Raw genomic sequence first — 27,376 nt, 5'->3', positions numbered from 1 at the left:
GAGCATTTATATCGTACCTACGGTAGTGTTGATAATATCAGAGATGTTTCCCTACACAATCACTGTGGTTATGGTAAGAGCCCTAAAAGATTACACCTTACACCGCGAACAACGGACTAAGTGTTAACCTTAGCAAAACGAAAATGATGATTTTCTCAAGTAAAAAAAAATATCTCAATTCAATCTTCTTTCGCTCAGTGGGGCAACAAATCATCAGGTCCCACGGCAAAACACCTAGGGCTTGAAATCGATACCAAACTGAATTGAAAGATTAGCATTAAAAAAAAAAACGAATAAATAAGGCGTATACTATATGCGAATAGAATTCCAAAAGAATACTTAGAATCAAATGTAGTCATGTGAATGTATACGTCGTAAATAGACAAATTCCAACTTATGGAGCATTATTTCGGTGACTAGCATTAAAGAAACAATAAAATATCTAAACTACTAAATGGAATGCAAAGAGCAGCCTGTGCAGGCGTTATCTTGGCTATCAAGTCAAATCCGACTAAGGCGCTTAATATGCTCCTGCATCAACTGCCCACAGATGAATTCACTCGCAACTTAGCAGCAAGTTCTGCTATTAGAACTAACGAATTACGGAGAGGGAGCTGGAAAAAGTACGCACATAGTTCCATTCTAAATCAGCTAAATATAAACAAAATAGAAACAGATCAGACTACATCTTCTAAAGATTGGATTTCAAAAAATATTTTCGGCAACGAAATCGCAGACGATTTGGAAAGCCCAGTAGCCTCTTTAGACGAATCTGAGTCGGAGGCAAAACTATGCCCGCTAGGAAGGATCACCAGAGAGTTTTATATGCATTTTGAACGAATTGCACAAAGTAAATGGAACACAACAAGAAGCTGTAAGATAACAAAGCAGATTTGGCCGAAATAAGACTGGAATAGAAGAAAATACCTACTATCTGGGTACAGAAATAGTATATACAGGCTTAAAGCTACCATGACGGGGCACTGGCCTTTTCGAGAGCATTCGCTAAAAATGGGCCGGCCTTATAACAGTAGTTGCTGCAGCTGGAAGATAATCGGCGCGGTGCAGTCATATGGCCTCGATTGCTGCAAATGGCCGAAAATTGGGTTCTTCGCCTGGGATATGTTCGAGCCGGTCATTTGCCCGAAATAAAATTTAAATTATATGCATTTTATTTCTTCGTGAAAACCACATGTCTAACAAATACACCCACCCACTATTAAGTTGTGTACAAGTGGCCGAAAATTGGGTTCATCGTCTGGGACCCTGTACTCTCTATTTAGTTATGTACAAGTTAATCAAGTACCTAGTCATAAAATAAATTTTTGCACAACGATTTATCTTTAAAGAAGCATCAACATTAGAATAAACAGAGTAAAAATTTCGTCTAGACTTAGTTCCATTATATAAAGGGTGTCTCAAAATTATCGCTAAATTTAAATTTGTCGCTTATTACGCTTATTAGTATAGTGTAGATAACCTCTAAAAAAATCTACAGATGACACTTTAGGCTTAGTAGGGTGCTACACGATAGAACAACGTGTCTTCATTATTGAACAATATTTCAAAAATGAAGAAAGCTCGAAAATTTCACAAAAAATATTTCACATCGTCAACTGTGAAAACTAATTGTAAATCTTGCATTAATTTTGAAACACCCTTTATATAATCTGTATAATAAGTCTATCCTCAAGGATATATAATATTTTAAGTCCTTCAATTTTTAAGTATATATGTACATATGTATGAACAACTTGATATATACATATGTAAGTATTAATAATCGATACCTCAATTTCCGGCGTGTGACTCGGCTTAAGACGTGCCTTAAACATAGTGGTAAAACTTTTGCTGCGTTTCGCCGTTTTGCCGCGTTTCACTTCGCCCACTCCTTCCGTTAAGCTAATACAATAAACGGAGGGAACCTTTGACGTTGCACTTGGACACTCAATTTTGCCGCTTTTTTTAAAGGCAGTCTAATGCACAAAACACTTAAAAAAAATATAACAAATTTTATGCTTCTTTGTGTGTGTGTGAGTATGAAAATTGCGATCGTTTTGGAAGTTAACGGGTTGCTTGCACGAAATCGAACTGAGAATTGGCGCAGCCTGGCGTAGGCACTTAAATAGCTGGCCATAGAAGCGGCGGAATAGACAAAGTATACAGACACGGTCATAAAGAAGGCATAATCATAAAGACGGGAAAATGTATTTTTCAATTAATTAATTAGTTTTGAAGATTGTTGTATTTTTAATTTCTTTTTTTTTTGGTGAACACAAAATAAACAACGGATATTTTAGATAACGACGGCAAGTACAATTTTTTTCTTTATATACAAGTGTACTTTCAGCGCACATTCCAAGCTGCTCTGCATTCACCAACATTTACATATGTTTGTATGTATACTTTTAAGTCACAGTGTGCCCCCAAGCAGTCGCCTACTTCCTGTTTGCATTGGATATGCAAAGTACACATGTAAATAAACTAAGCCAAATGATATTAATCCGCGCGTATGATGCTGCTGCTGCCTGGTGTTGATAAGAGCAGCTGATAACCACTTTACACACACAAATACACTTCTATTTTCACGCACACTAAGCGACAGTATTTGTTGTTTCTTTCCTTGTCATTGGTGGTGGTGTACTAGTTATTCATAGAAACTTTTTCACGATCAATAACTGTGGGAGCGAAGTGCGTGCATATTGAACAAAAGCGCTGGTGTTGTTGATAGCAGCAGCAACAAAACCGAGTGATATATCGGCAACAAAGAGCAACTGTCAACTATGGCAAGCAGCTGACTGACAGCTGTTCAGCTTCGGCGACGCTTCAGTGCATATACAGAAAAGTTAATAGTTTATACGATGGTGATATGTATGTAGCTAAGCACAGTTATGGATGTACATAAGTACGAGGTTGGTTCGAAGAGGTAACTTTTCAGATTTCCGATAAAATGTATTAATCGATTAAATTCGTTCTAGATGACCTTCAAACTCTTTAACTGATGAAAATGTTACAAAAGTGAAGGATATGGTGCTTGAAAATCGTCCTACAAGTGGGAGAGAGTTGGCAAGAGAGCTCAGCATCGCTCGCGAGTTCGCTCGAATGATTTTGGTGGATATTTTGGGTATGAAATGCATTCTTGCACGACTCGTCCCGATAAAGCTGAATTGTTTTCAGAAAGAGTACCGTAAACAGATTTCTTTGGAGATGCTTGATCGTGCGAATTCCAATTTGCGACTGATGTGCAAAGAGAGGTCAGCACGATTATAGAGAGAGAGATTAAGATTATTAGCTCAAGTTCACAATAAAACTATATTATTTTAAATCACACCTTCATGAACCAACCTCGTACAAATTAACATACTAATATATGTATGCATATGTATGTATCGGTGCTCTACTATATTTTATTATGATTTTGCTTTGTTTTTGTACGCTATTAATTGATGACTACATTGGATGCTCATGAATGTCAAAACACTCATCATTTCTTTATTGGATCCTAGTTGATATTGACAGTTATATAGGACGTCAAAACAAAGTGCAAACTGTCAACAATGGTGGAATAAATGTATATACAGAACACAGAAATGTATATAATGAAATGCATATACTTATGTATGTATGTATGTACATATGTATATTTATATACAACAAATGTATATCAGTGCTAATAGAGCGGCAACAAAGCTATAGAAAATAAGAACATGAAAAATGTGAGCACAGTTACTTGATTGGAAATACTATAGCATACGGCATATTTTTTATTTTTTTATACTTTTGATACATATGTGTATGTAGCCTTATTTAACATCAATCATTTACAAACACATTGATCGTCAACTTTTGATTTCTGCATACTTTTAGGCGGTCGAAGGCAAGCCTAGCTCTTGGATAATATATCCGGCAGCATTGACAATGATCGATGTGTGAAAATTTATCCAAAAAGCATTCATATAAAATTTTTTTTATTGTACAATACAAAATGTATCGATTAATCGCCAACCCCGTTTTTTTTTGAAAAAGCCCTTTGAATTAAAATTGGACTTTTTAATTTTCACAAGCCCTATTAGATATAGATACGAGTACATATTTGGTAAGTAATGATCGAAGGAATAAGATTATGACAATGATTTCGAATTTTAAGCCACTCTAATTGTAAATTTTTTCATAAAAAATACTTTTTTTTAATAGAGAGCGCCATAATTTTGTAAAAAAAAATCCAAATTTTCACTAGTCCTTCGAGTATTACCATTCAGGCTATTATAACGGGTGATTTTTTTGAGGTTAGGATTTTCATGCATTAGTATTTGACAGATCACGTGGGATTTCAGACATGGTGTCAAAGAGAAAGATGCTCAGTATGCTTTGACATTTCATCATGAATAGACTTACTAACGAGCAACGCTTGCAAATCATTGAATTTTATTACCAAAATCAGTGTTCGGTTTTTTTTTTTTTTCGGACAAATTTTGTTCAGCGATGAGGCTCATTTCTGGTTGAATGGCTACGTAAATAAGCAAAATTGCCGCATTTGGGGTGAAGAGCAACCAGAAGCCGTTCAAGAACTGCCCATGCATCCCGAAAAACGCACTGTTTGGTGTGGTTTGTACGCTGGTGGAATCATTGGCACCGTATTTTTTCAAAGATGCTGTTGGACGCAACGTTACGGTGAATGGCGATCGCTTATCGTTCGATGCTAACAAACTTTTTGTTGCCAAAAATGGAAGAACTGAACTTGGTTGACATGTGGTTTTTTTTTCAACAAGATGGCGCTACATGCCACACAGCTCGCGATTCTATGGCCATTTTGAGGGAAAACTTCGGACAACAATTCATCTCAAGAAATGGACCCGTAAGTTGGCCACCCAAAGATCATGCGATTTAACGCTTTAGACTATTTTTGTGGGGCTACGTCAAGTCTAAAGTCTACAGAATAAGCCAGCAAACTATTCCAGCTTTGGAAGACAACATTTCCGAAGAAATTCGGGCTTATTCCGGCCGAATGCTCGAAAAAGTGCCCAAAAATTCGGACTTTCCGAATGGACCACCTAAGACGCAGCCGCGGTCAACATTTAAATGAAATTATCTTCAAAAAGTAAATGTCATGAACCAATCTAACGTTTCAAATAAAGAACCGATGAGATTTTGCAAATTTTATGCGTTTTTTAAAAAGTTATCAAGCTCTTAAAAAATCACCCTTTAATACATTTTTATGGTTCTTGGATTTCGGATAATTTAAAGCGGGAAAATTTTCCTCACCGTCAAACATTTTTCTCAGAGGTGCTCCTAGAGAATCGGTTACGGGCTAAAGGGAGTTTAAAATTTTGCAAAATAAATCCCGATCATTAAAGTAGATTAAATAATATATATATTTTTATATTATTTCATTTTTTATTCATATTTATTTATAAAACTAAAATGGCTCTTCAGACTTGCAAGTGGCTATAACCCTTTAATGCAATCTAAATCTCAAAATTAGTGTTTCCAAACCCATTAGAAGATAGAGGGAATTTGCAACGCTTTCCAGACTAATTAAGTGATAAGAGTATATACATACTTATGTATATATGAGTACAGATTATGTAAGTGTGAAAAATGTGACTCACTTAATCCGTCGGCTTTCAACTATAATTCACAGGGGGCTTATTAAGCTTTTGCGTAACCCGTTATTCCGTTGTTATCAAAGGAGCTTAGCTTAAGTGCGCTTTTAGAAAGATTGCATGCGAAGAAATGCAATTGCTTTAGATATTACGTGTTATTGTTGTTATAGAACAACGTCGTGTTTGTTTATTTTACTCGAGATTATCTACCAAATGCCAGTTTTTATTAAAAAATACTTATCTAATGGCGTTAATATGCTCTACATAAAGGTATATGCTCATACATATGTATGTGAATACCTTGCAGAAAGTTTTATACAGTTAGTGGTTCCATTTGTGGCATGGTACAATAACCTTACAGTCATTACATAATTCAGTGATAATGATTTTGTAGTAAGAAATGAAGAACGCGGAAGACCACCAAAAAAGTTTAAAGACGCCGAACTGCAAACAATATTGGGTGAAGATGATACTGTGAATCAAAAGCAAATGGCAGCCATGTTCGATGCTGCGAAACAAGAAATTTCAGAGCCTTTGAAAGTATGGGAAAGATCCTAAAGTATGAAAATAAAAAATTTATTTATTTTAAAAATCTTCAACGGGGAAAATTATGGGTTAACCCAGGACAACCATCAACATCCACTGCAAGAACTGTTCGATTCTGTGTTTGGTGGGATCAGAAAGGTTTTGTATTATGTATCATAAGCTTCTAAAAATGGTGAAACTATTAATAATAATCGCTACTGACAACAAATGATCAATTTGAAACATGTTTTTGATTGAAAAACGACCAGAATGGACCGGAAGACAAGGCAACGTAATTTTGTCATCCCACACTGTGTCCAATGTTCTGTCTATATAATCGCTTCGCAGAATCGATAATTCGAGCAAAAATGGATCGGTTGCGCACCACGTTTACTCTAGTGCATATTGTACATCCCCAGAGACGCCGTAGAGTGCGCACCGAAAACGCTGTTGCTGCTGTGGAGTAGAGTATCAAAGACCCGAAGGGGTCCATACGCCATTGCGCGCAACAATTGCAGCTGTGCCCATTCACTTTACTTACAAAATCTCACTCGTGCAGGAATTTAAGCCGAATGACCATCAAGCACGTCACTCGTTCGATAAATAAGGCCCAAACGAGATTGCCCAAGATTGGTGATTGTGACAAGAAAATTTTGTTCAGAGATGCAGCTTACTTGTGGTTGAATGGGTATGTTAATAAACAAAAATGTCGAATTTTGTGTAATGCTTGAATGGCGAATGAAAAAGAGAGACGCCATTACATCCTTAAAAAGTCACTGGTAGCTGTGCTATCTAATGTTACACTCAATTGAGCACGGCATAGAGCCATTATTCATGCCATTTTCGTGTCTGAATTGGAGGCTGTCATGTGGACGACAAAGCGGCACTACATGCCATACAGCTAATGAAACTTTCAATTTATTGAAGGAAACTTTTTGTGAGCCTTTATCTCGGGTTATGTCAAGCCGCTTATCTACGCAGATAAGCCCGAGACGATTGAGGCCTTGGAATATTGCTCACATACGGCAAAAAGTGGTCGAAAATTGTCGAAATCGGGCTCTCGTCTGGAACCTATTCGAGCCGGCCATGGCGGTCCTTCGCTCGAAATAACTATTAAAACATAATGACGAACCCTTATCTTCATAACAAAGCCAAATTCTTTGACATAGATATTAGGCTGGGTCTGATGACCGATCTATTGTTCGCACTTGGACTACAAAATGAATCCTTTGTGAACCTATAAAACCCCGTAATTGAAACCTATAAGTTAGCAAAAACGTCTTGTGGCCGATAGAAATTTTCTCAGGCGCTTAATTTTAATTCTCACCAGTTCGGTGCGATATCTGAAAGTGTGAACCTCAATCTCGCAAATTTGGAAAAATCAATAAGGAAGGGCTGAGATGTTTCCATCTCGTCTTCTTTCATATAGTTTCTGCAGATGGCGTCCGCTAAGACCATCTACTATGCAAATACCCCATAGAATATAATGGGCATGACTATAGAGCCAGAAGACTACTTTCGGTGTGAGATCTCACCGTTTGCCAAAGGCTCCTTTGCACCAGTACAAGGCACAAGCGCTTCTTTGCTCTTTCCTCGATATTAGGCTTACATGAAAGCCACCTTTCTAGACCGTATCCCAAATAATTAACTGAATCTGCAGGTTGCAGGCGAATGCTTCCAGAATCTTATATCTCCTAGTAACTATATTTTAGTTTTATTCGGGTTAATCCGTTTAATTTGTTACAACGCTGATGATACATCGTCTGCAACTATAATTCACAGGGGGCTTTTTAAGCATAGACAATCACTCGGCAGCCATTCATAGATAATAAGTAGAAAGTTGTAACAGCTTTTGCTGAGGAAATTTGTGTTATTGGAAATAATTTTAGAGGAAGATGTACTACAAGTGGCTACCATAAATTTTATATGCCGCCAAAATTGATTAGCAATCTTTCAAAATCTTTTCAAAGTTCTCAATGCCGCTAAATTCGATGTAAGGTTTTCAATTTCTTGCTGGGTATCTGATATCAGAACAAAACGGGTGTAGAATCGACGTTGGAATGAAGTTTGCGTGCAGAACTAAATAATAAAACGTAAGGCAATCTAAATATTTAACACTCATGGTATAAATAAGTGGATTTTATTGGCTAATATTAGAGCCACAATTGCTTAGACGGACGGATAGCACTTCTAAGCGTCTGCATCAGCTTTTTTTTTTAGATAAAAAAGTATATATTTGTTACAAATAAGGGAGTAGTACTATCATTGAAGTTAAAGCGTCAAAGCTGCCTATGTAAGTAGAGGTGTATAATTTCTCACAGGGTCTGTACCACACACAAGCATTGTGCATCAATAACAATATGCAGACAAAAGGTACACGGTAGACCGTATATATGTGCAGTATACACGAATGTTTGTACGTGTATGTGTGTGTGCAAATAAAGATTCTTATCAGTTAGTAATTGCAAAAATGTTATATGACAACGAGAGATTATCAGCTTCAGCGCTACAAGTGGCGGCAGCACATACGCACAAACCGAGTTATTTATGTGCAAAATTGTATATTCATACATATGCATATGTATATGGGTATATAGTATGTATAATACATATATATTAACATTTTACTATGTGCGCGCGTATGTATTTATGTGTTTATTGTATTTGAAGCGACAGTCCATGTCCGCGGCGAACAAACAAATAGGAACGCGATAACTAAAAATAATAAACAAATAAAAAAAGAACTCATAGCGCTATATGCCTGTTGTTGCCAACAGTGTTTTTTACCTGTATCGAGCTTCCGGTCTTTTGTAGGGACAGACGCAAAAATCCAAAAGGAAAAATACTGCCATAATTGCCAGAGTCACGGCGAATTTGCAAAGCGGCGCCAGCAGCCGCGCTCGATGGGCTGCGACAGGAGGGCGAAGCCGAGGCGGGATTTAGCGGTGACATTTCGGAGAAAGCGCGACCCATTTGCATGAGACGCGGCGGAGTGCGGCGCGTTTGTTCGCCGACAGCGCCCTCCTCAGGCGCCTCATCCTCTTGGGTGGTGCTGAGCGCTTTCTTCATAATAATTTTTTCACTTTTAACTTTTAAGTGTAAGGAAATTTGTACAACAATAATAACAAAAATTATTTGTTGGATGGGAAGCACAAATTTATTTTTTTACGAATTTCACACTTTTTCGTAACTTTTTTTTTTAATTTTCTAAAACACACACACACGCGCGCACAGTTTGGAGTAAAAGTCATCACAATTTCGTTCGAAAGCAAATCAAAATTAATGTACAAAAAGACAAACAAACATATGTACTTGTACATATGTATATAGTAAGGAATGTTCACCGTTCGCCGCGCGTGGCGTGGTTCCGAGCAGCGTGCGGTAGGCGGGGTGATGGGGCGGCGTATACTAGTACACGTCTATGAATGTGCGAATTTAGTCGTCTGCGCGGCGAGTGACTAAACTCAACTAAATAGCGGCGTGCGCGCGCGAGCTGACTAATGGCGCGTATCAACTCGAACTACCGTTAAACCAATCATTAGGCTCCGAAAACAAAGGCCACACAGGCAGCAGCGTATTTTTGCGATTTTACCCCATTTAACGCTGAGCCGTGGAAATCACGGACCTCTAATAATGTAGTTATGTATATGCTTTCTTCACTTCACTGATTAGTTTAGTCTCGCCGCGCAGCTCCCGTAACCGCGCGTCGCTGACAGTGACTGCATAAAAATGCCCGTCGTAGTCTGTCATAAACCGCCAGAGCTGAGACAATGTACGGTACTATCATAGAATGCACTGCAGTCCCGGCATACATATGTATGTACCCACACGTCTAGGGGTAATTTGTATGTCAAAGCTGATAGACAGCTCGATGAGATAAGAGCTGCTTACACAGACGCATAGCGGCTTAGTGACTCTGTGAAGAGCAAATTTTTGTGTTGAGTAAAACAATTTTATTTGGTAAACAAAATGTTTTTGGTGGTTTTCGACAGCGTACCGCATACATATGTAGGTATGTATGTATGTATATACATAGGACCAACTTGTTATATTATACTGAAGCGCTCAACTACTTGCACAGCCAAGGCAATTATGAGCACCATTTAGTATTTTGATGTTCTATTATACATACATACATACATACATATTTGCTCAGCATAAACACTCGGCCGCTCACCTCATCAGCAGACCTGACGCAGTCGACATACGTTCGAGATAATCAGCTGAAAAGCACAGGTGGCTTTCTTTTTGTTTAGAAACAACTACAATTATGAGTAAAACAAATGCAGCCGAATATAGAATAGTTGTTCCAACAGTTGATAATACAAAGCTTTGAAAGCAAAGAGAGCTGGTGATGAACATAGGGCTTCAGGTCAGTAGAGCACAGTTACAAATTTTTATATTTTGTGAGATACTGCTCAACTTCAGAGTAGTTTTTCGCGCACTTATGGTTACATAGATAGATAGATAGATAGTGTTATGAGGTAATGCACCGCGACCTAAAGTCTATTGTGCCCTCTCCTGTATCGCATGTCTTCCCAGAGTCCCAACGGTCTGAATAGTTCCAGGAGTTTGCCGGACGCTACTGAGATGATATGATCCCTGCTGATATAAATGGGATCCAGGGCCTTAAGCCTTTTTCCACAGATTGCTGTGCAATCCAGGATTAGGTGTGCTGGTTTTTCCTGTTCCAGGTCGCAGAACCGGCAGTTAGCACAGAAGACCATGCCCATGTTGGACAGGTGTTTCCTGAGCTTGCAGTGCCCTGTGTAGATCGCGACGAGGAGACGGAATTTGTCACGGGGGAGGCGAATCAGTTCCTTGAACCAGGAGAGATTTTACCCTCCTAGAAGCAGCTTGGCGTGGCGCATACTTGCTGCCTGTTGCCAATGTCGTTACCTCTCCATATGGTCAACATAATCGATCCACTGAGCGTACGTTTCGTTGTTGAGCTTCATTCATTATTGGATAAAATTCGACCGTACAGACCTCCTCTAGCACGCAGTGAAGAAAATTGCTTTAGCTGAGAGTGTATACGAAGACCGTGGAGAGTGGCTTCGGTGCTTTTCGTAGCAACTCGGGCTTACGTATGGAACGACTTGTAACGACTTGAAAAATTTTAAAAGATTCAAGAGCTGCTATTTCATTCAGAAAAAAACAACGGTTTGATGTGGTTTGTGAGCCGGTGGAATCATGAGTCCATATTTATTCAAAAATAATGTCGATGAGAGCCATGATAACCGACTAATTGATGTCTGAAATAGAACCTCGTGATCTGGGCGAGATTTGGTTTTAACAGGACGGCGCCACTTCCCACACATCGCATCAATCAATGGATTTATTGAGAGAACACTTCGGTGAGCAGTTAATTTCTCGTTTTGGGCCGGTCGATTGGCCACCAAGATCGTGTGGTACCACAACGTTAGACTTTTTCCTTTGTGGATATGTTAAATTTAAAGTCTATGCGAACAAAGCCGCTTCGATTCAGGCCTGGAAGCAAAACAGCACGCGTGTCATTCGCCAGTTACCAGATGAAATTATCGAACGAGTCATCGAAAATTGGACTCAACGGATGGACCATCTGAGACATAGCCGTGCCCAACATTTGAAGGAGGAATCTTCAGGAAATACTTAAATGTCAAAGAATGTTCTTTCGAATGATAATAAACATTCCCCACTAAATTTCCAGTTCCTGTGTTTTTTCTTTAAAAGAGTAGGGAACCACTATTTTACAATATATAAAATTTTAATTGGTGTTATCATCGAATTGGAAGGAAGGGGAAGATAATCTTTCAGTATTGCGGAAAAAAGTAATGAAAGAGCCGTGAGGTCACACAATAGGCGTAGCCATGTGTAATTTTATTTCCGCTCAGTACAACCATATAAAGAGAAATCTATGAAAATATTGATATGAATTGCTAAAAACAAAATCCCCGCTTCTATGATAGTCGAATCAAATAAATAGTTACCGTTATCGTCATAAGCAAGCATATGCTTCAATTATTTTCCCAGACTCGTCTGTAGCTCTGCCGCTATAGGCAGTTGATAGGAACCAAAATAGCTACTGCTATTTTACTCAGTGTAATCAGCCAAAATAACATTCAAAACTTGACATTATTCCCGTTTCGTAAGTCAAACAAATTCGTTAAATTGTTGTTAGAGGCACCAAGTACACATATCTATGTATGTAGAAGTATGTCAACATGTGTACTAATGATGCATGGCTTTGCATTAGGGTGGTTGCAATTTTCAAAGCAGAAAATAATTAAAATAAAACGTAGAGCTTTGTTGGATCCTTTGGGATCTATAAAATTAAAACTGAATTTTTAGCTTAATTTCAGTTTTGTTATAGAATTGAAACTTGTTTTGTAGAATAAATTACTTAGTTTAAGTCTTTTTTCCTTTATAATATGATATACATTAGAGCGGGTCGATTTAAAAGGAGACGAAGAAACGAAAAAATCCCGTATAAGGTGAAAAGTTCTACGGATCATTCTGAACAACTTTGCCAAAAAGACTTTGGGTCTAGAACTGATTTCGTTTAAAAAATCTAAATAATCGGTTGTATGAGAGATATGTGATATAATAGTCCGATTTTGCCGATTTCGACAAATGATCAATAGAATATCAAAACGTATCTACGTATTAATTACCAAATCGCTGGCTCGAAATTCACCCGCCAAGCCCAGCTTAATACCCGCCAAAACGTCTACGTACGCTGTGAATGATTCAGAAATAATAAACTTTAATTCCATATGATCATGCGCACGAGTAGGTGATTCTGTTGCGTGACAACGCTCGACCTCACGTTTCCAAACCCGTTAGAACCTGTCTGGAAACGCTTAAAAGGGAAGTCCTACCCCACCTGCTATACTAAATGCGTCAGATATTGCACCGTCAGATTATTCGTGGGTTTTTTCTATAATTTAATAAAAAAAAATATTAACGAATTATATTCGTTATATTATAACGAATTTTCGAAGATAAAAATATCAATTTTTTTTTAATTTTTCTGAAATAATTGGTCACATTTAAGTCCTAATTATCAAAAAATATGCTAACACCCTAATTCGCATATAAATCTCATATTTACAGTTGTGTTACTACTTCGAGCAATAAATAGTAAAACTTTGTTGATAAGCCTTAATTTATTTTTCTAAATCTTTCCCTCGAAGCAGTTGTAAAGTCACTTTCCCGAATAGCCTTCAATGCGTTTAATGTCTTTAATTGACTTAAAACGGTTCTTTGGAGCGGTCGTTTGAGTTTGCTGAATAGCCAGAAGTCACACAGAGCTAAATCAGGCGCATACGATGGTTGCGGCCTCATATTGGCTGAAAATTTGGCGAAAAACTAACGTTGAATCAATGGTGGTATAAAAATCAAAGAAAACAGTCAACATAACCTTGATTTTTGACCTGTTTTGATGTGTTTTTATCGGCTTCGGCTCACCTTTGCCACGATATTCGGCTGATTAACCGTTTGTTTTCGGGTCGTTCAATATAGGCCTAAGACTCATCGTCAATAATAACATGTTTCATTTCATCCTTGTAATCGGAAGGCATTACTTCGCTAACGTAAACGCGACATTGTTTTTCGAAAAAATGTATTGATTTTGGAAACAATCGTATTTTCACTTTTCTTTAGACACACATGATCTTTTAAAATGGTTTTCACTGATCTATTATTAGATCTATTATTATTACCGATATTTCAACGATGCCAGTAAGATCTTTGGCGGTTAATCGTCGATTCTAAAGCACCAATTCCTAACTGAGAGATGGCTGCTAACCAAAACTTGAGAAAACGGCCTCATGGAAAACGGTAACATGGACTAAATAGTATATAAACTTATTGAAGGATGTTGTTACCATTTGCCAGATGGGAAATGTCTATAAAAAGGTCATTGCAGCAGGATAACAACCCAAAACGTAAGATCAAACTAGCTAAGGAGTGATTTGCTGCAGGAAAGACCGACGTAATGTCCTGGACAGCGCAGACACTGGACCTGAATGCAATCGAAAATGTATGCGGAGACGTTGAACGCGTTATAGTAACGGCAAATTTATTCAGCAGAGCACAACGTTAACTAATGGTCATCCTATGAAGCGTTGTCGGTATCTAATAGACTCTATGCAACGTTGATGTATGGATGAATGTAAAAATAAAGGCTTTACAACCAAGCACGAGTCAATAGAAAACATTTTCTATTAGAAATTTTAATGATTCACTTAATTTTTTTGTTTTACCCTCCACAACTATTTTTGTGAACAGACGAGCACTACTATTTTAATGAACACAGCTGTACATACATACATATGTACCTATGTACATACATACATATGTATATACATACACTGATATGTGCATATGTGCATGCTGTCTATTGAATTGGCGAAATAGTAAAATATCAATTTTAGCAAAGCTTTGTATTAGTTACACTTAAATCAGTCTTTCATAGCAACGGGGCTGAAACGAACAAGGTGATACTGAAATATATTGTGTGTGTATAAAAAAGCGAAAAATAAAATAAATTATATTATTTTATATTCCAAATAAATACATAGTGGATAATTCGATTTTATGTTTGTTGCTTTTTAATTACCGTTATTAGGAAAAATGTATTAAATGCAATCTTATATGAAACTACAAAAAATACCGTTTAACATAGACAAATTCATGGCCAGTCTTTTAAAAGAACAGTATTTTTTCCATAATTAAGTGAAAAGGAATTGAGCCGCTTATCAACTATCAACGAATTCACCACAAATACTACACATAGCGAAAAATACTAATTATTTTATCTAAACATATGGTGAGTTCATTCATAATTTAAGTAAGACAATACGCAAGATGTGCTAATATTTTCATATAAGTATGTAATTAGTCCATATTTCGATTTTTTTCCAAGCATTATTTAGCTCATTCTGATGGAAATTTGATAAAACAACTTAACTCGACTTAGAATTTTTATTCAGTGGGCAATAGTAAGACTTTTTAATTTAAATTTTGCGTGAAAACCCATTCTTCGAAAGTTTAATACACTGTCACTACCGCTCAGCAGGCTGGAGAAGTGTTTCCTCTATAACTTCCGTGTGATTTGTACCTAGTGGCTAATGAATCCACTTTGGGTCCTACAATAGTATGCTTCGGTCTTGAAACCTCCCATTAGCTGCTTTTTTTCCAGCTGGTATGACTGTAATTGACATCTCCGACCAAAATTATTCAACAAAGAAGTTTCATTAAATTTTGTGTGCGAAATTAAATTTCTGATGCTGGAGCGTTCAGAATGTTGGAAAAAACCTTCGGTGATAATTGTTTGTTGCGAGCAAGTGTTTTTGATTGGCACAAAGTATTCAAAGAATGTCGAAAACGCGTTGACGACGAATCACGGTCAGAACGACCATCAACATCAACTGATGATTAACACATTAATAAAATAAAGGAATTGGTGCTTGAGAATCGACGATTAACAGTCAGAGATCTTACTGGCATCGTTGAAATATCGGAAGGGTACGTGAGAACTATATTGAAAGATCATTTGGGTTAAAAAAAAAGTGAAAGCACGATTGGTTCCAAAATTACTAAATTTTTTGAATTTGAAAAACAGTAACGCGTTAACGTCTTTGAGCAATGCTTTCCGACTACCAGGATATCATGAAACTTATTATTACTAGCGGTGAGTATTGGTTCTTAGCTTAAGACCTCGAAACAGACGTTCAAGCGAACGAATATCGTGACAAAAGAGAGCCAAAACCAAAAAAACAAAATCGAAGCAGGTCAATAATCATGGTTATGTTGTTAGTTTTCTGCGTTTATCGAGGTGTGGTGCCTCCGAATGCCGTCCGACCGGCCAAACTGTAAACAAGGCATATTATTTCATTATTATGCGTCCTTTGTGCGACTATTCGTAAAAAGAGGCCGGAATTATGGGATGACAACTCTTGGTTTTTACACCACGATAATACATTGTCGAATTCTGCATTGATTCTTCGTTAGTTTTTTGCCAAACTTTCGCCGTGTGATTTCTGGCTATTTAGCACGGTCAAACGACCGCTCGGGCAAATCGTTTTGAGTTAAGGCATTAAACGTGAATCGGTATGCGCATTGAAGGCTATTCCGGAAATTGGCTTTAACAACTGTTTCGAGGATTGGAAAAAACGTTGGCACAAGTGTGTGTGGAGCCAAGGGGGATTACTTTGAAAAATACGGCATAGATTTTGAAGAATAAATTAAGAATTTTAAAATTACGAACAAAGTCTTACTATTTTTTGCTCACAGTAGTATGTATAAAATTCTTATAAAATTAATTATGCAATTCGGTCATTTAGCACACATCTTCCTAAAATGTAATTTCAATTGTTTAATTTTCCTAGAAGATATCAATTTAAGTGCCGTTCAAGCAAACCCTCTTATAGGTAATTTGTTGTTTGGTCAAAAGTCCTCGGATATGTACAAATATAGCTGCATTTTATATACATACATATGTAGTTATTTCCACACATAACAGTCGCCAACAATAGCTTGCATATTTTTAGGCGCTTATATTTAGTAAGTGATCAGTTAATATGTATGTACACACATATATCATAAATTTAAATGTGTGAACACGAGTTAATGGTCCCTGCCATTATCACGCTCAACGCATTACTCACTTTTATTATAAATTTTTTTAACAACAAAAAAAAAAACTAAAATGAGTGGCGTAAAAACTACTTTTAATAAATAAGTGTACATATAAACGTACTATACATATGTAAATATGCACAAAAATATTCGCAAATTTACTATGAATCAGCTAGTCTGACTAAGCTCTTTAAGGAACATTTTTTATGGTACATTTATAAAGCACTTTGTTCAAGTTATCGGTAACAAAAATTACTTATAATTTAAATTAATGATTTAATTTATTATTTCATTGAACCAGGCAACTGAAAATACAGGGTGCTTATGAAAGTAAATTCATTTTGGTAAAAAAAAAAACTATCGGTAAACATTTAAAATTTATAAATAACAATGCTTGCACAAAATTATCTTTCAAAAATAAACATGTTAGGTATACAGGGTCTCTCATTGAGGTCATTCTTGAGTTTTTGTTGTTTTAATTTTTTCTACTTGTAGCATTCTATAGTGAAATTTGACACTTATAAATGAAGCTTTTGACAACTATCAAAAAAACAACACGTCAGAAATAGAGGGTCTCTCATTGAGGTTCTAATTTTTCTGCGTGTAGCATTCAATAGTAAAAATTTTACAATTATAAATGACACTTTTGACAACTACCAAATAATCGATAAATGTATACGGCTTTTTAACTTAAAAACCTGACACAAGTAATATCAAGTCAATCAAGAACATAAATCTCAAGATACTAATCGATTTATCGAATTTTTCGAATACTGAACTAAAAAATTTCACTCAAAATAAGGCAGTGCTAGCTTTGTAAGTCATCACAACTTGTGTTTGCAATAGTTAGGCCTTAGAGACCCAAAATAATTGAATAGATAACTTGAAATAACTCAACCAATGGAGCGATTACACCGAACAATGAATCACGCACGATTTAATCGATTTTTTTAATCAAAGATACGATCTATAAGTTCAGCTTCGAAATTTATTAAGCAATTTTTTCATAAAATACCGATTTTTTTTAATCAAATAATCGATGAATATTTTTTAGCAACGATAAGTGCACCTTCGAAATCGATTAATCGACTTTTTCCTCAAATATTGATTTTTTGAATAAAAAAACCGAATAATGTTTCTAATCTTAATACCTATAAGTGCAGCTTTAAAATTTAGATTTGAAATCGATTAAAAGATGTTTTAATCCAATATCGATTTTTTAATCAAATAAACGATTAACGTTTCTATTTTTAAAGCCTATGAGTGTAGCTTTGAAATCGATTAATCGATTTTTTAATCCAATATCGAATTTTTAATTCAAATAATCGATTAATGTTTCTAAATTTTTTCGTTCAGAAGTGTAGCTTAGAAACTATGATATTTAACCTAGTCTGTCGAAAACGTAAATTTACGACGAAGGTTCATTCGTGACCCAAATCGGTCAAATGTTGTTAAATGGAGAAAAAAATAAGTAATTGAATTAGAAATTGAGTAGTTACAACACATTTTCCTAAACTTTAAGACCGCAAAGGTCTAACGGATTTCAAAAAAGGTCAAATTGGATATCAGAAAATATGAATTTTTTAAGTTCAAATTGGATATCAGAAAATATGAATCACTTAGAATATTGAGCTCAAAGTATAGGCGAGGCCCTGATTTAGTTTTGGAATAATCACAAAATCAGTCAGTTACTCAAACAAATTAGGCCGACTGCTTTCGAGCACAGGGAATACAGTTAGATACCGTTCACTGAATAGTATTTGGCAAAGAAAAATTATTATTTTTCAAAAATTTTGCTATTAGAGAACACAAAGAAAATGTTGGTCCGATGAAAAGGTCATCAATAAAACAAAAATTATTTGGAGGTTTTAAGAAAAGCTGCTGTCATTTAAACGAATTAGAAAAAGTTAAAAAAGGAAAAACTATATAAAATTGTTGGAACTGATATCAAAACCAAATATTTTTTAACACACGAACTGTTAGAAAAATTTCAGCATTTGCTCTTACTGAAAGAGGAGAGGATGATAAAATAAGCATTATTAGCAATTTCATAATATTATCTTATTTGCCTAGCCATTACCATTGAAAAAATTCCACAAAAGCGGCATTTGATTCGAGTTACCTCACGTTAGACGCAGTCAATTGCCCTTCAATTGAGTTAAGTGTCAACAAAGTGGGCAGTCAACAGCTGTCATTCGCTGAAAAAATTAGCAATGTTGAAAAATGCATTTTTTTGCTCTTGAAAGTACAAAATTAATTGTTAAGCAATAAAAAGGGCAAATAATGTTGATTACCCAGTGCTTACAAGTATTACTGATGATTGAGCGCGGCAGAAGAGTAAACTTTGCATTTTGTTTTTATTGTTTCTTCTCTCGCTGTCACACTTGACACTTAGCACGTAGAATGCAGTTTTGTAATACAAATAGAAGGCGTTCGAAAAATTCGTTGCAATAATTGTAGTAAAATTATAAAAACACATAAATTTAGCAAAAAAAAATGTATCAACAGAAGCCGTATGCAGCTAATTAGGGTATATTTACTAATTTTTAATAGTTTACTTGTAACATTTCGCCTTAGGACGGTTGACATAAATCTGCTTTTCACTTTAAAACATGTCTCGTGATATTTAAATAGAAAACACATTTCTACTGTGCCAATTATTTTTAAACAATATATACATATGTACATACATCTGTATGTATGGAAATATGTATGTATATGGATATGACTATTTAAAGCAGCAAGCTAAATATAAACAATTCTACAGTGATGAGGACATGAATAGTTCAGCATGATTTTATACTTGAAATTATTGAAAGCAAACTATAATAGTTTTTTATTGAGAAGCATCTTATAATGCGAATTTCAATAACTCTATTTTGTATATATTTTATAATATATTTTTGAAAACCACGTCCTAGTCCTCGAAACAATTTTAATGAGCACTTTTTGGTATGGCTTTAAGTCTCTTTAGCGAGTTTTTCAGTTTGTGGAACAAGAAAAAATCACACGGAGCCAAATATGGTGAAAATGGTGGTTGATCGATGGTATTCATCATGTTTTCGGCTTTAAATTCGGCCACAATCGTGGCTCGATGCAATGATGCATTGTCATCCATGAATTGCTCTTTCATAAATCCGGTCGTTTTCGACGAATGTTCTCACGAAATACCTCAATACGGCCAAATAGAACACCTTATTGACCGTCTGTCTTTCCGGAGCAAATTCATGATGTACCGAACTACGAATATAAAAAAAATGAGCATTATCTTTATTTTTGAACGGTTTCGGCATGGTTTCTTTTTTTGGTTTCGACTCGTTTTTTTTCCCTCCATTCTGATGATTGTTGACTACTTTCATGTGAAACTCATAAAACCATGGTTTATCGGCTTTCCATGAATTTGGGATCGCAAATTGCACGATTACGCATGTTCAAAGAGATCTGTTTACGGTATTATTTTTGAAGAAAATTCAGCTTTATCGAGACGTGTCGAGCAAGAACGCATTTCATACCCAAAATATCCACCAAAATCATTCGAACGGACTCGCGAGAGATGTCGATCTCTCTTGCCATCTCTCTAACACTTGCCTGTCTATTTTCAAGCAACATATCCTTCACTTTTTTTTTTACTATTTTCATCAGTTGAAAAGGTTTAGAATGAGAAATGTCTTTAACGATCTCTCGTCTTTGAAGACTTTGTACCTCTCGTGGGCTTGTGTTTTTGATAAAACTGAATCACCGTAAGCCTTTTCCAACATTCGCAACGATTCTGCAGACGAAATTTTGGTTAGAAATACAAAATTTTAGATAAATTCTTCGTTTGATAGTTTTATCCATTGTAAAAATCGCAACGCACTACTGAGGTGTACCAATTTAAGCAGCTGATGTAAACAAAGTGGTTGACAGATCGTAATAGTAATAAAGAACAGTCCTACCAACTTAGCAAAATACATTTTTTTTGAAATAACATTTATACTGGGAATTTAATTGCAATTTCCGGTTGCTTTTTTGTCACAATGTATGTTGTTATTGTTTTAACGCCAGAAAACATTGTTGAAATAAACGTGAGGAATGATGCCGACTTGATAGATCTTGGTCGGATAAACATCCGGGTCCGTTTTGGTTACTTAGATCCGACAGTAGTGGGACTGTCCGTATTATATTCGCTGGTGGTTGTTTTATTATCTTCAGAGTCGCTGGTGATGGCAACGGTGCTATTTCTGTAGCCACCATTGTATATTAATAATCTTTACATATTAACTTAAGCTGAGAAACCAAGTTACACTTATTTTGCGAGACACTTCTGTCATAAAACAAAAAAATATAAAAAATCAGGTCCGTTTTTGTAGCTGAAAATATTAGCCCGTACTTATAACAGAATACTTCGTTATATCTTTATTCAACGTATTTTTTCATTTTTAACAACGCTTGGAAATTTTTGAAATTTTTAAAAGTCGAAAAATAACTTCTCAGATATCTCCCACATAACGATTAATACGTGTGATCACTACTAACGATTATATATGCAATTAATTTTAAATTAATCTACATCTTGTGACATATTTTGATTGTTTACACCCCGTCGCAAGTAAATCAACATAACCCGTTAGTTTCTGATTTCCCGACACTCACCTCTTTCCAGTCTGTCGGTGATGTTGACTGATAAAGCGTATCCACGAAATACGAGACTGTGAAGACAGATAACTGCTCTTCCATAACTTAACAATGTTTACTGTATGTACTATGTATATTTAACTGTTTTTTCTCCTTACGGTCACACAGTTGAAATTGCAATCACCCGCTGTCGATGGTTATGCACTTGACATTTGCAGTGAAATAAGCATGGATAGCAAAGGCTCAACAACAGAGTTACTCGCTCTTCGTACACGCCATACAGTTACATACATATACAGTTTATAGCGGCGCGCACGAGCTTAGACAATAAAAACTGCACTGTTTATAAGATCTTTAAAAACTAACTACGAGATAACTCGAATGCAGCACAGATAATTTCAACGCCTCGTTGTCAGTTGCGCAAAACGCAAAATTAGACTCGAGAGACAGAGTTTGATCGGCGCTCTGTGGCAAATATCATGAAGTAAAATATTGAAGTGCTAAACAAAAAAATAACAACGGATGATATTTACACTCACTTATCGCAAAAGACGAACATAAGAACGACGTCTTCAAGTTAGATATCCGATACATGCTGGTACGGTACCTTTCCTTTGCCCGTTATATCGGCATATTTCATTGTTTGTTATTTCAATTTCGCATTTGGCGGTATTTGTATCAAAATTAGTATCAATTTGTTGCTGATTTCTATTTTATTCGCGCGCAATTCGTCGTTTGAGAATTCACTCAATAGAGATGTGCAACTTTTTCTAATTCGATTTTGGTATATACTTATGTATGTACGTTATGGCAATGCCTATGCTGAGAAGTCTACTTTATCGGTATATTAATGGGTAATATTAGATAGAAAAGCATTACCATTTCATGGCCTCATCACGGCTAAATTGAGGATTTTGAAGATTAAATTTTAACCTGGATTTTTTAAATTCCGCCTTAAAAATAGCTGGCACGAAACCGGGTTTAGACCGGTTTCATTAGTCCTCCAATCATAATCTCGTAAGCATAGTTGCTCAGACTGATCCGTAGAACATACGCGATTTTTTGATTTCCTGTTGCTGTTGTTGTTGTAGCGGCAGAAAATATACCTGAAGTAATTTCGAGGATTGGTGACGAGTTGACAGTCCTTGGCCGGGTAATAATAGAGCCGACTGTCGTGGGAACGATTTGGCTGCCTGCAAATCAACCCGCTCTAATGTATGTACATACATACATACATATGTGCATGTATGTATATTTTTCATAGAAATACAAAATAAACACATAATTCTAATCTCAACATTTTATGATGCTACTTTTACCGCAATGCTTTATCAATGTGATTTTTATTTAGTGAATTATGAATTAAGAAGGTTCCCGAGTTTGTTGACCGCACAGTATATTTTAATAGTAAATTATTAGCCACCACAATAAAAGTGTTAATTAAAGGTTTTATTTGTATTATACACATAATTTGAACATAAAATTTATTTATGGATATTATTTTTTTAGATAAGATATTCTAAATCTTGTATAAAATATATATAATCATAGCGAAACCTATTTTCCTTAATCGCTGCAATAACAATAATATAGGTTTTGCTATAAAAAAATTAACCTTAAATAATTAATCTTCAATAATTTTTTTTGCACGAAAATTTAAGTAATTTCACCACTGTTCGGCGAAGCACTTGCGTGGAGAATAAAGTGACGAGCTGGAAATTTATTCCAAAGGCCTCTATCATTTAAGTTGATGTGACCGATGAAGTATTGTTACGAAAGCAGCAAATTACATACATATGTATGTATACAGATAAATTATTTAATTGTTGATAGCGATTGTCAAATAAGATTAATTTTATATTTTTTATTTACCCACAAAAACATTTGCACATGTGTGTGTATATAATTAAAGAAAGAAAGCTTATACTCATTTAAGACAAAAATTGGTATTTAATAATTAAATATATTTGTGAAATACTATAAAATTAATTAATTATGTTGAATACTGCAAAATATTCTATTTGCACAAATATTCTGAGTTCGAGCCATTTATATATCGATATTACTATTGACACATGAAATCGAACATCTGGCAATTAATGTTTGACATTTTGCTGTTATTTACCCATATGGAATTTCCCTCAAACCATTACCTTAAATATTTGCCCTTTTCATTAACAAGAACACAACAAGTGATTACGTAAAATATACTAATTGTTATAATAAATGTCGAATTTATGTGCTGCTGTTGTAATAAAATATAATCTATGCATACAAAACATACCTACATACATAATTGGAAACAAAAAACGCGATTTGCCAATTAGAATATCATTGCAATTCAGCCAATAACAGCTGCGTGCAATTCTTATAGAAATTTAGATATATACATATATATTTAATTTTTATTAGGTTTTTATTGTATAAAAATAGATCGCATATTTTTATTTAATATCATATTTAGCATTCGCTCTAAATATTACAAAATAAAACATTTATAATAATTATAATTAGCGCAATTAATTTAGAGCATCCCAGGAAACATGTTAATTTCAAATATGTTAACAATGCAATTATCTGCTTGTTATATATTTTTTCAGGCAAATGCCTTCCATGTATTGTATTTATTCAATTTACACAAGTGATTAGCACTGAAAGACTCAACAGAGGTGTGCGTTGAGGAGAATTTTCGGAGGGTTATTTACAGATTAAAAAATAATAATTTATCATTTAAATTTAAACAAATGTATGTTTGCTAATCCAGCTTGAAGTAGTGACAATGTAAATAATTGTTGTAAATATAATTACTTATTATTAACATGGAATCTTTAAAGCCTAAAAAATGTTGCAAAATTTCTTGTTCCCATAATTTAATTCAGTCCCAGTTTCCTCTCTACGGCTATGTACATATGTATATATGTAAGTCAAACACAATATCACTTATTCTTCGGCAGTTTCCATCAGAAAGTGTATGGCAAACATTTGCAATCAGAATTAAGAATAATTTGCCACATACATATATGTACATATACATACATAATATGTATGTATATCATTTGAGTATATAAAAGTTAATTAACACTATGTACAAAACGCATACAAATATACATACATACATTAATATTATGAATATGTGCACTTATACATACAAACACAGACCTCAAGTGTGCGATAGTGATATTTGCTAATGGCAATCTTATCGCTAAAGAGACTAAATGTAACACGAGGAAGGTCTATCAATCCTTATGCTGGCTAATATTTCCAAGTGCAAAAGCTTATGGCCTCATGCCATATGTACATGTACATATATTTATGTACGGGTATATGTACTCTTAAGTGAGTGGACATAACGTCGATCACTTCACTGCAAATCAAGAGCAATTGTTCAATATCGAATGAAGATATTCATATTTCACAGTTACGAGGAAATTGATAAGAGTGAAACGATATATTAAAAAAAAAGACACATTATATACCTGACTGATTACTGACTGAGTTTTAATAATTATAAGTAAGTGCGATTTATGTTAAAGTGTGAATGATTAGCAAATAAAAGTAGTATAAAATAGATATAACAATATACACTTCGCTACATACAAACAAATGTAGCTACATTGCATAGTTTTGATTTATTACTGCCCACCAGGTTTATTAACATACAATCCATCACTCGAAGTGCTCATATAACCGTCAATCAGTAGCGAAAAGCGAAAAAAATTATACTTTATTAAATATTATCGAAGATTAAATGGCCATTTGCTTGTAGGAATACTGAGTTGTTATGAATAATGAATCATTTTCAAAATTTTAGCAGCACATAGCTTTTCATTGCCTTCAGACTATAATTGTGCTTGTTTTCTGCTGTTGGTATAGCAGCAGAAAATATAACTGAAGGAATTTGGAGATACCGAGTTGACAATCCTTGGTTGAATAAAAATCCGCGTCCGTTCCGGTTACGTACACTCGGCTGTCATGTAAACGGAGACCCTCATAGTCTTTTATTACGCCAAATTCTTATATATTACTGAAGTTGTTTTAGAACTACAAGTGTATATTCAAAGCAGATCAGCTTAATAATTATTGCTATTTTATGCACTCAATTATTCTTCTGAATATGAATAGAACATGGATTTATCCAGATATCAACAACAATACGACTTACCAACAATAATAAAGTAATTATAAACTTTGAAATTTCAAAAACTTTTACGATGTTCCTAAGCTCAGCAATAAGCAATATAATAAAGAGCTTTAAAATTTTTCACTTCACTACAAATTGGCAAAACAGAGTATATAGCTCATCTTACTTAGCTTAACTTTTATTTAACAGTGAAATAAGCTTACTGGAAGCTATAGCCAGATAGCGTTTTGACTGTTGCGGAAATTGTGAGCGATCAATTAGCGCCTTCATAGAACTTGCAATGTCACCATATTTTATTATTGACAATGTACGTACAAAGCACGTTTATTATCCCTGCCACTATCTATATGTATTGTTATACAACCAAATAGACAATGTAAATATAAAATTAACTTGTAGACGTTGTCATTGGATGCCAACTTCATGGAAAGATATGATGTCTTTGCTTTGTTGAGAAAATTTCCACTTTCTGCACACGAAGTTAAGGCTTCTTTGTCAAGATCTTATACTGCTATGTTAATGGAGAGTTCCCCTTTGGTATATAACTTAATAGAATTACCATAAACATTATAAAATATAATGATCCACTTACCTTTAACAACGCCAGTCATAAAAGTTCGTTTGCCAGCTAATAGACTCTAGGTTTTACTTGACTGCTTCGGACCACAGTGTAGTGTGCCAAAGCAAAAGTAAATAAAGCAAAAAAATAAATAAAAAAAAATCAGGGATAATTGAGAGTGATGATGGCACCAACGATGCTGGTGACGTTTTCCACGGCTATTGTCGATGCCTGTCGATGCAGCGTTGTGGTGATGCGACGAATTGGTTGTTGGCTTGCTTGCGTAAATCAACCTTAATTTTCTACAACAGCAACAATTTGTACAAAAAATCACGTATCGTCGATCACAATGCGAAACGAATACTTCATGCGCACTCTAAGGCTAAATTTATGGAGCATTTGACAGAACCCAATTTAGATTATTTATGCATTTACTATATATACTGAACACAAACACCATTTACCAATTAGGATTGTATATTACTTCAGTTTCGCAACCCTTTTTTGATACACTAAACTGCACAGACTATGAATTACATTGAATTAATTTGAGACATTGAAGGATGTTTGTATTTGCTGATTTGTTTTTTTTTTGTGTATTATTGAAGCCTATTATATTTTTCTTTTTTTTTTTTTGAAATATGAAAGGATTTCACTTCGCGACCTTACTACGCTGCACCAGACCTTCCCAGCAATATTACCGAAAATTATATGAAAATTTTGACAACCACGGCGTTTCCCCGATTGGTTTCCTTGGAAAATTTGTTTCACGGCTAGCGCGTTGTATTATTATAACATTAGGCACATTCACGCACGTTTCACCAAATTTAATTTAATATAATAACAAAATATTATTTATTGCAAAGATTTTCACAGCACAAACATTTTGGATTTTTCCTCTTTTCAGATTGGAGTGTTACAACAGCGGTAGCGATAAATGACAGCACAGAGAAAACGATTGGTGTTTAAAATATAAAAGCAACAAGATCTACAAAAAGAAAATGTCAAATTGAAATCTTTTTGCTTCATAATAATTACATGTATAGTTGTTGCTTTGTTGCATACCCCAGTGGGCGAATAATAAGAAAACAGAGAAGATGAAACAGCTGTCAAGCAGTGTTGTAAAGGAACACAAAAAAAGCACGTGACAGATATAACATAAACCGTAATTTTTGTAAATCCTTTACGAATACTGTTTGCTTACAAAATTATACATACAATGTTAAACTATTCATATTATGATTGTGAACATTAAAATAATTATTATTTCAGAATAAAAATTGTGACTAATGCTAGCTTTTTAATTTATAA

The 27,376-nt window shown here is 35.0% G+C and overlaps 2 protein-coding genes across 6 annotated transcripts in view; one reads left to right on the top strand and one right to left on the bottom strand.

Moving 5' to 3' along the window:
- Positions 1-27,121, bottom strand: part of LOC105222901 (kinase D-interacting substrate of 220 kDa) — an 85,770-nt gene extending 58,649 nt beyond the window's left edge. For 2 of the 5 annotated variants that reach the window (XM_011200447.4, XM_011200446.4), the window contains exon 1: positions 8,916-9,895. In XM_011200447.4, coding sequence (XP_011198749.2) covers positions 8,916-9,197 — 282 coding nt within the window. In that variant the 5' untranslated portion in view covers positions 9,198-9,895. Of the gene's footprint in view, positions 1-1,790; positions 2,251-8,915; positions 9,896-21,383; positions 21,755-26,098 lie in introns of those variants that run through there. The other 3 variants (XM_029548934.2, XM_049453164.1, XM_049453165.1) reach the window with 3 other exon arrangements.
- LOC125777750 (uncharacterized) overlaps positions 9,639-27,376 on the top strand; it is a 207,735-nt gene continuing 189,997 nt past the window's right edge. Inside the window, exon 1 of the mRNA XM_049453205.1 lies at positions 9,639-9,771. The gene's annotated coding sequence lies outside the window, so the exon portion shown is untranslated. The remainder of the gene's footprint in view (positions 9,772-27,376) is intronic.

This window comes from Bactrocera dorsalis, chromosome 3 (genome assembly GCF_023373825.1).
Source record: "Bactrocera dorsalis isolate Fly_Bdor chromosome 3, ASM2337382v1, whole genome shotgun sequence".
Taxonomy (NCBI): Eukaryota; Metazoa; Arthropoda; class Insecta; order Diptera; family Tephritidae; genus Bactrocera; species Bactrocera dorsalis.
This window is presented reverse-complemented; position numbering and strand designations above follow the sequence as displayed.